Genomic DNA, 12,831 nt, shown 5'->3' with positions numbered 1-12,831 from the left:
TGCAATAACTGCATCAAGCCTGCTAATAACTGACATCATCAAATACTTGTTTGTTTTGGGTACTGCTACCATCATGCCTAATCCACAGTTCTGTGGTGTATCTAATAAAGATTAGTGATTAGTGCATAGCTGCCTGTTCCATGACACTAGCTCCATCATGTTTCACAGATGAGCTTGTATGTTTTGGATCATGAGCTTTCTTTTTTTGTCTTCCCTGAGGTCTTTCCATCACTTTGATTAATATTGGTTCTAGAACTTCTGAGGCTAATCTCTGTATTTCTTTGCAAATTCTAATATGGCTTTCCGATTCTTACATCATATGGTATGACCTCGATATTTCTGCTCTCAAAGTCTTCTTTGAATGGTAGATTGTGGTACCTTCACCCCTGTCCTGTGGAGGTTGTTGTTGATGCCGTTGTTTTGGGGTTTTCTTCGTAGCTCTCACAATGGTTCTGTCATCAGCTGTTGTTGTTTTCCTTTTCCTCCAATATTTTGCTTGCCTACAAATTGGGTGGTCTAATACAAAATATGCAATGTTCTATGAAATTTAACACATCTATACTCAGCAGAAAACGAAACGTCCCTCTTTCAGGAGACTGTATTTTAAAGATTATTTTGTAAAATCCAAATAAGCTTTACAGACCTTTATTGGACTGGGTTTAACCCCTTTAGCCCCGACACTTGCGTTCATTCCGCCGGCGGAATGGAAAACGCCTTATCAGATATTTTCAATTAGTATAAACAAATGAATTATTTTATCACCGCAGTTCTGGTACAAGATTAGTCAGGACACTGTTGGCTTTCTGTGTGTGCAGTTTCATGACTGTGTGTTTAACTGCTAGTGAGCAGGGGGTTGGGAAATGGGCGGAGTTTAAGCTCCCTGCTGGGCAAACAATTCACACCTCTCCACGAAAACATTGAGAGAGAGATAAATCGGAGAGCACGACTAAAGCTTTTATGATAGTAAAACACTGTATACAACTGCCACAATAAAATTATAACATTTAAACCAAAGATCGGATTCGGACATTACCTACATAGACAAAAATCCAGTTCGCTTGCGGTTTTATAAATCATGCACATTTCCATTCGTATAAAGTCCATCAGGTTTACTGAAGAAAACAAACGTAAATTTATTTAATTTAATTTTCCATATTTAGTCACAAATGTCCTCTTCAAAATGCATTAAATGTTTTGGTATCCCACACCTCTGGAATTTAGTAATTAGCCATAAACTGAATTGAGACACATTCTAAAAAAAAAAATTTTTTTTTAAAAAACTAATCTGTTTTGGCTATGCTGAACAACCCGCCTCCTAAATTATAATCTGGCAGTCTAACTTGATTGACACCCACTTCGTCCAATTGTAGATACTTCTAGCTTTCAAACAAGTCCAAACTCGACATGATTGACCACTCAGACGCCGAGAAAATCAAAAGTGTAATCAGCACAATCAGACCTTTTACGCGTGCATCCATTGGTCTTGAGTTATGTGTCATCGGGTACAGGCCAATCAGTAAAGCGCTACAGGGCCGTGCAGAGAAACTATCAGGTTAATGGCAGCTCCGCTCTAGCGGTCTTCCTGCAAAACTTTATATAGCAGGTTTTTGCATATTTTGCAGTTTTTTTCTGATCACTAGTTTTCTACTGGTTTTCGCTCAGCGTGCGATTTATCGGCGTCTTATAGCGGCGGCGTGCTCCCGAAAAAGTCTGAATGCGTCACAGTTTCTGGAGCAGTTATTTCCGAGTCTTTTTTGGGGGGGGGAGACTTGAGTTGAGGGGCTCTATCCCCCCCCCCCGAGAAGTCATAGGAGCGGGGTCACTCGTGTGTCTATCATTTGAGCCATTTGGAGAGCAAGTGCTCCTTCACCTTTGGCTCTGGCACCATTTTTAATAAACATTATATTTTATAAGTATGTTTCAGACTTTTTTTTGTGTGTGAAATTACACAGTGACTATGTTTACATGGACAGCAATAATCTAATAATTGACCTTAATCTAAGTAAGGTAATAATGTGATTAAGGTGTTTACATGAGTCGCTTTTAGAATACTCCAGTCATGTACCCGTTTTACATGTTATTGATCATAATTAGATTAAGAGCCCGCGTCATTACGTCACCGCGCCACGCCGTCCGACGTCCCTCCAGAATTTCACGTATCAACATACAGTTCGTCCTCGTTATGGTACCGTATACAGTTTTGGGTGTTTTTATTTAAATTTTTTACGAACGCTTCAAGTGCGGTTAATTATTAGTCATGCTATACGTGCAAATAGACGACTGCTTGAAGCCGTGGGCTGCGTCTCAAATCGCATACTTACCTACTGTATAGTAGCCGAAATGCATGTATTTTCCCCCACTACCGGCCTATAGTAGGCAAGTATGCAGTTTGGGACACAGCCGAACTCTCTTGTTCGCCGTAAAGCGTAAAACTGCCGTGTGTGATCGTGTCCTGTCGCAAAATGTGGTGAAAATGCTCACACGACGTTCATAATGTGATTAAGGTGTTTACATGTCTGTAATGCATGTCCATAATACGATTAAAACAGGAGTAATCCACCTGTCTTAATTCGATTAGAGCTTAATTAGATTATGACCATAATTAGATTAAGGTTGCTGTTTACATGGTAGTTTCTTAATCAAATTATGGTCTTAATTAGATTAAGAGTGGATTATTGTTGTCCATGTAAACGCAGTCATTGTGTAACAGAGTTCATGCTACTACCATTTGTTTTCATTTTGTGCCATTTGGAGAGGTTTGGTGCCATTTGGAGACGTTATTTTGTGCCTTTTAAAAAAAAAAGTTTGTTATTTCTAGAAGTCTGCAATTTTTAAAGGCTTTGTGCCATTTTTATAACCTTTGTGCCATTTAGAGAGGTTTTTACCTGTGTTTGAATAACCTTACACAATTTTAGTGGTTAGAGATAACTTCCTCATATTTTGGGTGTTCATGGACAAGTATTTGGGGCATCTGTGTGAGCATGCCATAGACCTGCTTCAGGGAGGCATGAGGACTGCAGATGTGGCCAGAGCAATAAACTGCAATGTCTGTAATGTAAGGCTAGGCATGGAAGGATGATCAGCTGTCTCCTGTCTCCCTGTAGCACATGTAACCATGTGTCCCTCAGACGTGATAGAGAACTTGCGGAAGAGTGGGGTAACATCTGACAAATCTGGTGCAGTCCATGAGGGTGAGATGCACTGTAGTACTTAAAGCAGCTGGTGGCCACACCAGATACTGACTGTTACTTCCCAGTTCAGGGACTCATTATTCCATTTATTCCAACTTCTTCAATTTATGTCTGTTGTTGAATTTTTTCTGTTAATACAAATATTCATACATGTTAAGAAATTTGCTGGAAATAAAAGCAGTTGAATGTGAGAGGATGCTTATTTTTTGCTCAGTATATGTACATATGTGTATGCAGTATACACAAATTACAACCATGATTACATACATGGCTACACCAGATACTTGTGATCTTGACGCCCACCCCTTTTGTTCAGGGACTCATCATTACTCTTTATGCTCAGGATAAATGCAGTTGAATGTGAGAGGACGTTTCTTTTTTCTTTTTTTCTTTTTTTTGCTGAGTATATTTATAAATACCAGGAAATAAAAGCTGAAATTCTAAACTATGTTCTCATATTCATCTTTTGATCTCAAACCCAAATGTCTTCAGTCTTTAGATTAAATGAATTGGCCTGGCCATTCCAATGGTTCAGAGTGTGCATAGCAGATAATTGCTCAGTCAGCTTATAATAAATCCAAGCAAGTTTTCTACATAGAAGAAAACATCAAATTAGAATCTGTGAAGATAATCCATGTGATTTCACTAAAATCAAGGACCTGTACTCCATTAGGGCAAATCGGAGAACAGTGTAAATTGCTGATGACCCAAAACATCCAGGCAACTTCCTCGTTTTGAAACTGCCATCGCACAAGCAGTATAGGTCCATTACCTCTTGAACCACATGCCACCAGCACAGCTTCTTTCTGGATACTATTCACATACATCCACTGTGCCAGTCTTTATAATACACCCAGCTTTCACCCAACTACCTCAAAACTACCAACTACCTTTTTGCACATTGCAGTTTGCAGTCTGATATCCTGTCTACTTTCTAATCATAGTATTCTGCCACTGTTTTCTGTCTAATAGCTGTCAAATTGTTGTATTATTGTAATAATCTGTCTGTGGCTGCTGTTTTCTTGTTGCACCGTCTGTTGTTGTTTGCTGCACTGTATGTTTTGTATTGTTTGTTATACACTGGCTCCAAAACAAAGCTAAATCTTGTGAGCACAACAAGCAATAACAGGATTCCGATTCTGATTCTGAGCCCATGCACATATTATGATTGCATGACCTTGATTTAGTATCTTGTGGTTTCATCTCAATTTCTGTGAGCTGTTATAGATAATACAACATGCAAGCTAAAATGAAAATAATAGGATGTTGTGGATCAAGTATATAACTTATAAATTTAAATTATAAGTTATTTAGAACTCAGGTATAGACTATTCAGACAGTTGTGTGAGTGTTATGCATGCAGGGTGGAGTTTGCCTAAAACAGAGCAGTGTTTCAGTTATTTGAGATCCTGATCTTGGACTTAAGCCCATTTTTCTTGCACTCGAGTGAGGAACAGTATTAATTCCATCACCACTGTCTGGCAGTTTGATATAACCACAAAATCCATTGTGGGGCAGGGAGGAGGGGCATTGCAAATACACTCTATGAAATGCCAATTGAGGCAAATATTAAATGGATGGATTAAATATATAAATATGACAATATTAATTAATTACTAGTATCGTCTCTTTAAAGTCCAAAAAAAACTCTCCATGGAGGACATCAGACAAAACAATTTCTTAATTGAACTCATTGCTTATCTCAAGGATCAAACAAAAAAATCTATACAAATATGACCAACGCAAGTGAGCTGCAAGTGTAGCAGATGAATGCACTGTCAGCTTATCAATCAAACGTCATTCAAAATAGCAGATAAAAAGGTTTTTTTTTAAAGCCACCATATGATGAGAGTGGGAAGTGAGGGCAAGAATGTCTTCATGCAGCAAGCATGGTTGTCACACTAAAAAAAATAATGTATACAACCTCATTTTAATACAAACTGATTGTTTTGACTTTTATTATAAGCACTTGTAGAGAGCAGGTACAGCCTGTATACATGTTATGGTAATGTGATCTGCAAATTGAGCAGGTCACATGACCATTACATGTATACAGGCTGTACCTGTGCTAAAAAAAAAAAACTAATGACTTACCTAAAACCTCTGGAAGAGTTAAATCAAGTGATTTCAAATGTTATTTACATTTTATTGCTCTGTGGTCAATACTTGGTTTCATTTTGGTTTCTGTTGTAGCCAAAAGAATAGTCAGCTTCCTGGAAAAAGCACAAAATCTACAGGATATAATATCAAAGTTTCCATTTTATCCTGGGGGGAACTGATATGTTGGAAAACATTACAACATGTCAGTTCCCCACAGGATATAATGGAAACTTTACCAACATGTTAATTTTTAATTAATTTGTGTTTAAGGTTTTACCTCTCTTTACTTCTTTTGTCATGAAGGTGTGAAAGCTGGTTTGAGGAGGACCTACAGCAGCATGACTCAGGAACAGTTAGAGATAACCAACATGCCACAGTGGAAACCTTTGCTCTATGCTGTTGCCTTTCTGCACACCACTGTGCAGGTCAGGCTGTTTGTATACATTACCATTCCAAAATGTCACTTACGAAATACCTACAATATAAGAACAAGTTTGATAGCTACACTCGCTGTCCACTTTATTAGTAATACCTGCACAAAGGCACAACCAGCAGTTATTTAATCATGTGGCAGCAGCACAATACAAAAAAAATCATGCAGACAGGTCAAGTTTATTTAAGTTACTATAGATTTCATGTTAGCTCATTTCCAGTCTGCTCATTCTCCTCTGATCTCAATCAGCAACAAGAAGTAGACAAGGGCTGCAACTAACAATTTTTTTCATAATCGATTAGTTGGCCTATTATTTTTTTTGATTAATCGGATGGGGCGGGGCAAACTTTCAGTACCATTTTTTTTGTTTATTTAAAATAAAATCCAGAAAGCGAGTGTTACAAATATAAACTTCAGACTAAAACTTTACACAACTGTTCATTCAAAACAGAAAAGAATCCAATACACACACACACCAGAATATATATTATTAATTTAGGACTGTCGTTTAATTTGGTGCTTTTTGTGCATCCATTAAAAATAATGCATAAATACTTTTATTTATATACATTATATATATATATATGTGTGTGTGTGTGTGTGTGTGTGTGTGTGTGTGTGTGTATATATATATATATATATATATATATATATATATATATATATATATATATACACACACACACATATACACACACACACATATACACACACACACAATATATATATATATATATATATATATATATATATATATATATATATATATATATATATATATATATATATATATATACATATATATGTGTGTGTGTGTGTGTGTGTATATATAATTTTATAGTATTTAGGGCATTACTTTCTATGGATGCACATACTGTATTGACCTGTTCTGACCTGTGCCTGCGTTTCACGATTTGGATTTGTCTGCCTATCTCATCTATAATAGCTCTTATCTGCACCTGCATCTGTCTCAACCTCCATTTCATGACAGTTTCTTTGAAGAAGAAAATAATAAACCTTGTCTGTTTTTCATAATAGAAATATATATACTCATGAAGCAGTACCTTTAATGAGAGCACTTTGATGAAATAAGCAGACTTTTTGTTTTTAAGATATTTTATTAAAATTATATCGTATATAATATACGTATAAAATATACAATTTTGTATGGTTTTAGGTTGTTGTTTTTTTCATTGTGTTTATTGTCTGTTTAACTATTTATTTTTGTTTATTGTCTGTTTTTATTGTTCAAAGGAGAGGCGTAAATTTGGTCCACTGGGCTGGAATATTCCGTATGAGTTCAACCAGGCAGATTTCACCTCCAGTGTGCAGTTTGTGCAGAACCACTTGGATGTGGTGGATGCAAAGCATGGTGTGAATTGGAACTGTATGCGCTACATGCTTGGAGAAGTATGTTTGTTTGTGCCCTACACTAATATTACAGTGCCCTACACTAATATTGGCACCCTTGGTAAATATGAGAAAAGAAGGCTATGAAAAATTGCCTCTGGCCTTTGTTTAAGCCCTTTCCAATAAAAATCCATCCACCCACCCATTTTTTATACCTCTTATCCTACAGGGTCACTGGGAACCTGAAGCCTATCCCCGGGAGCATGGGGCAAAAGGCGGGGTACACCCTGGACAGGTTGCCAATCCATCGCAGGGCACCAATAAAGATCTATAAAGCTTATTTGGATTTTACAAAATTATCTTTAAAATACAGTCTCCTGAAAAAGGGACATTCCTTTTTTTGCTGAGTATACAGTTGCGGCCGGAAGTTTACATACCCTCATCATGGACATGGATGTCATAGCAATATTTGGCTTTTAATAATTTCTTTTAACTTTTCTTTTTCTGAGGCAGAATGATTGTACAACATATATCTTTAAAAAAAAGAAAAGAAAAAGAATTTGGTTCAAAAGTTTTAATTCATTTGGGGTTTTCTGTAATCAACACAGGACCAAAATTATACATGCAGGGTCAAAAATATACACACAATATACATTTGAAAGTTCCAAAATGTCATTTAATTTGCCAAGACCAATACTTACTTAATTTCCTGTTAGTGATCATGATTGACTAAAGCTGGCAGCTTCTCTGTGCCAACATAAAAAGGGTTTGTTTGACAGCACTCATTGGATTGACCAACACACAGTACTATGGGAAAGTCCAAGGAGCACAGTGCAGATCTGATAAAGAGGATGGTGGATTTACTCAAGTCAGAAATGTCTCTTGGAGCCATTTCTAAACAATTGCAGATTCCAGGATCATCAGTTCAAACAATTGTACGTAAGTACAAGTTATTGTAAGTGCAGCCACTTTGCCAAGGTCTGGAAGAAGACCCAAACTGTCACCCTCAGCTGAGAGGAAATTGGTCTGGATGGTCAGAAAAAACCCAGGAACCACCAAAGCACAGGCGTGCCATGAACTGGAAGCTACTGGAGTATCAGTGTCACTGTCACAGTCAAGCAAGTTTTACATCACCATGGACTGAAAGCATCAAACCTCAAACCATCAGTCAGATGGTTGATACATGGACACAATTGGGTGTTCCAACAAGACAATGACCCCAAACATACATTAAAGCTGGTTGTGGAATGGATAAAGCACGCAAACATTAAGCTTTTGGTATGGCCTTCCCCTGATCTCAACCCTATTGAAAATTTGTGGACTGTGCTTAAAAGTCGAGTCAGGTTCAAATGTCATTGAACTTTACCAATTCTGCCAATAAGAGTGGTCAAATATCCAACCAGAATTCTGGCAGAAACTGGTTGATGGCTACCAAAAGCATCTGCTCAAGGTGAAACTTACTAAGGGGCATTCAACTAAATTTAGGTGAGCTGTATGTATATTTTTGACCCTGTATGTATAATTTTGACCTTGTGTTGACTACAGAAAACCCCAAAGAAAGTAAAGATGTTACGTTTTACATACATCATGCTGCCCCAGAAAAACAACAGTTCAAATAAATGAGTGAAAGCCCAATATTGCAGTGAAAGCCCAATATTGCCATGACATTCATGTTCATAATGAGTGTATGTAAACTTTCGACCGCAACTGTACATGTATGTACAGTCCTGTGAAAAAATAAACATATGCCATGGAAATTGTTGGCTTTTTTTGACATATTTGGACATGCAAACATTGATCATAATAAAGTTGATATACTTGAACAAAACCACAAGGAAAAGTAGCTTTTTTAATTATTAATTCAACAGAAAAATCAACAGATGTGATATTCTTATGTGGAAAAAGTAAGTGAGCCCTTGGCCTAAGAACCTAGTATAGCTTCTTGTAAGCATTTTGCTTAATTTTGACCACTCTTCCATGCAATATTCTTTCAGTGGCATGTAAATCTGTGTTTTGACTAGACCTTTCTATAAATCTCCATTTGTTCATTTTGAGCCATTCCTCTGTGAATTTGGTAGTGTGCTTAGGATCCTGTTGAAAGGTCCACTTTCGGTTGAGCTTCAACTTTCTTACAGATGTCCTCAAATTATCATCAAGCACTCTTTCATATGATGCAGAATTGATAGTTGAATAAATAAATGCAAGCTATCCAGTCCCTGAGGCAGCGAAGTAACCCCAAACTATAACATTTCCACCACCCTGATTCACAGTTGACATGAGATGCTTCTCCTGAAAAGCTGTCTTTGGCCTGCTCCAAATATGTCTGCTGTTTCTGTAGTCAACAACTCTATCTTTGATTCATCTGTTCAGAGCACATTATTCCAAATGGCCTGGTCTTTGCATATATGCTCATTGGCAAACTGTAGTCTTGCGAAGACTATTTCCTGGCACACCTCACATGCAGGTCAAATTTATGCAATCTCTTTCTGATTGAAGGCATGCATTTTGACACCAACAGTTGCAAGACTCACTAGCAGATCTTGTGATGAAATTTTGGAGTTCTTGGAGACTTCTTTTTACATCAGTGAGCCTGCTCTTGGGCTGAATTTGCTGGGATGGCCAGTCCTGGACAAATTGGCAGTCGTTTGAAATCTGCGGCATTTTTAGATTATTTTACGTACAGTACAATTATTTTATTTAAAATAATTTGGAGATCTTTTTAAATCCCTTGCTAGACTCATAGGCATCCACAACCTTTTTTCTGAAGGCCTTACAGAACTCTTTAGATCTTGGCATAATGACACCACACACCTCAGTAGCAAAGGGAACACCAGACACTAGATATGAGAGGTGTATATATAAGACAGTTTCCACCTGCACTCACTAAGCAGGTTCAAATCACTGCCAACCAATCTTGAACACCTGATTCAAATTTTACAGATTTGAAGGTGTGATCAAAGTAGTGGTATACTTACTTTTAAGGCACTGTTTCAAAGAAGATCAAATGTTTGCTTGTCCAAATATGTCAAAAAAGCCAACAATTTCCATGGGACGAAGTACACCCCATGAAAATTATTGCCCTTTTTTTTTTACACACACATATATACAGTATCTCACAAAAGTGAGTACACCCCTCCCATTTTTGTAAATATTTGATTATACCTTTTCATGTGACAACACTGAAGAAATGACACTTTGCTACAATGTAAAGTAGTGAGTGTACAGCTTGTGTAACAGTGTAAATTTGCTGTCCCCTCAAAATAACTCAACACACAGCTATTAAAGTCTAAACCGCTGGCAAAAAAAGTGAGTATACCCCTAAGTGAAAATGTCCAAATTGGGCCCAATTAGCCATTTTCCTCAAGTGACTTGTTAGAGTTACAAGGTCTCAGGTGTGAATGGGGAGCAGGTGTGTTAAATTTGGTGTCATCGTTCTCACACTCTGGTCACTGTTCAGTGGAAGTTCAACATGGCACCTCATGGCAAAGAACTCTCTGAGGATCTGAAAAAAAGAATTGTTACTGTACATAAAGATGGCCTAGGCTATAAGAAGATTGCCAAGACCCTGACACTGAGCTGCAGCATGGTGGCCAAGACCATACAGCGGTTTAACAGGACAGGTTCTACTCAGAACCGGTCTCGCCATGGTCGACCAAAGAAGTTGAGTGCATGTGCTCAGCATCATATCCAGAGATTGTGTTTGGGAAATAGACATATGAGTGCTGCCAGCATTGCTGCAGAGGTTGAAGGGGTGGGGGGTCAGCCTGTCAGTGCTCAGACCATACGCCGCACACTGCATCAAATTGGTCTGCATGACTGTCGTCCCAGAAGGAAGCCTCTTCTAAAGATGATGCACAAGAAAGCTTTCAAACAGTTTGCTGAAGATAAGCAGACTAAGGACATGGATTACTGGAACCATGTCCTGTGGTCTGATGAGACCAAGATAAACTTATTTGGTCCAGATGGTGTCAAGCGTGTGTGGTGGAAACCAGGTGAGGAGTACAAAGACAAGTGTGTCTTGGCTACAGTCAAGCATGGTGGTGGGAGTGTCGTGGTCTGGGGCCGCATGAGTGCTGCTGGCACTGGGGAGCTACAGTTCATTGAGGGAACCATGAATGCCAACATGTACTGTGACATACTGAAGCTGAGCATGATCCCCTCCCTTCGGAGACTGGGCCGCAGGGCAGTATTACAGCATGATAACGACCCCAAACACACCTCCAAGACGACCACTGCCTTGCTAAAGAAGCTGAGGGTAAAGGTGATGGACTGGCCAAGCATGTCTGCAGACCTAAACCCTACTGAGCATCTGTGGGGCATCCTCAAACAGAAGGTGGAGGAGCACCAGGTCTCTAACATCCACCAGCTCTGTGATGTCGTCATGGAGGAGTGGAAGAGGATTCCAGTGGCAACCTGTGAAGCTCTGGTGAACTTCATGCCCAAGAGGGTTAAGGCAGTGCTGGAAAATAATGGTGGCCACACAAAATATTGCCACTTTAGGCCCAATTTGGACATTTTCACTTAAGGGTGTACTCACTTTTGTTGCCAGTGGTTTAGACATTAATGGCTGTGTGTTCAGTTATTTTGAGGGGAAAGCAAATTTACACTATTGTACTAGCTGTACACTCACTACTTTACATTGTAGCAAAGTGTCATTTCTTCAGTGTTGTCACATGAAAAGATATAATCAAATATTTACAAAAATGTGAGGGGTGTACTCACTTTTATGAGATACTTCGTATCTCTATATCTATCTATATCTATCTATATGTGTATGTGTGTGTATATATGTGTGTGTAAAACTATGGTTGTATTTTTTGGTTGTTTCAACATTGTTGTAATTTGATATTTAATTCGGTATATTGTTATCTGGAAATTGAGATAAATTAAGATAATAAAATTTAAATAAATTTGCACAAAGATATTGAAAAAGTAAATTGCAAAAAGCTTTAAAGCTAATTCTATATAGCCATATTAGATGAAAATGTTTATCTAATTTCTTTTATCTAACTCCCTTAGGTTCAGTATGGAGGACGGGTCACTGATGATATGGACAAACATCTTCTAAACACCTTCACACGTATCTGGTTCAGTGAGAGCATCTTTGGGGACAAGTTTTGCTTCTATAAAGGTTATACTATACCAAAGGCTAAGATGTTGCTGGAATACCATGCCCATATTGATACTCTGCCCCTGGTTGACACACCTGAGGTAGGAACCCATGGACAGTCATATTTATGATTTTGTCAACAGTTTAAAAATGTGTGTTATTAAAGGTTAAAAGGTAAATTTTATTCTTGTTTGCACAGTATTTAGCAACCAAGGACACACAGCAAACTAAGCAAATTCCAAACAATTAATATTTATTTATTAGGTTTTTGGCCTCCATCCAAATGCCGAAATCACCTGCCAAACAAACATGGCTAACGAGATTCTGAACACCATTATCAGCATTCAGCCTAAAGACAGCAGCAGTGGGGGAGATGAGACACGGGAAGCCACAGTTCTGCGGCTAGCCAGTGAAATGTTAGAGAAGCTTCCTGCTGACTATGTTCCTTATGAGGTAGGGCTTGCACTGTACATATATGGCATGTACTATATATGTGACATTGTTTAGTGTGTGTGTGTGTGTGTGTGTATATATATGTGTGTATGTGTATATATATATATATATATATATATATATATATATATATATATATATATATATATATACACACACACACACACACAGTGCACTCCAGATTTATTGCACCC

The 12,831-nt window shown here is 38.0% G+C and overlaps 1 protein-coding gene across 2 annotated transcripts in view; it reads left to right on the top strand.

Moving 5' to 3' along the window:
* The window catches only part of dnah5l (dynein, axonemal, heavy chain 5 like), a 277,853-nt gene that overhangs the window by 258,330 nt on the left and 6,692 nt on the right, over positions 1-12,831 (top strand). For both annotated transcript variants that reach the window (XM_047154071.2, XM_047154066.2), the window contains 4 exons: positions 5,595-5,716; positions 6,979-7,134; positions 12,094-12,285; positions 12,449-12,637. In XM_047154071.2, the coding sequence (XP_047010027.1) occupies positions 5,595-5,716; positions 6,979-7,134; positions 12,094-12,285; positions 12,449-12,637 (659 nt within the window). The remainder of the gene's footprint in view (positions 1-5,594; positions 5,717-6,978; positions 7,135-12,093; positions 12,286-12,448; positions 12,638-12,831) is intronic.

The sequence above is a fragment of the Ictalurus punctatus genome, chromosome 1 (assembly GCF_001660625.3).
Source record: "Ictalurus punctatus breed USDA103 chromosome 1, Coco_2.0, whole genome shotgun sequence".
NCBI lineage: Eukaryota > Metazoa > Chordata > Actinopteri > Siluriformes > Ictaluridae > Ictalurus > Ictalurus punctatus.
Note: the sequence above shows the minus strand (reverse complement) of the source record. Positions and strands in the feature narration are given on the sequence as shown.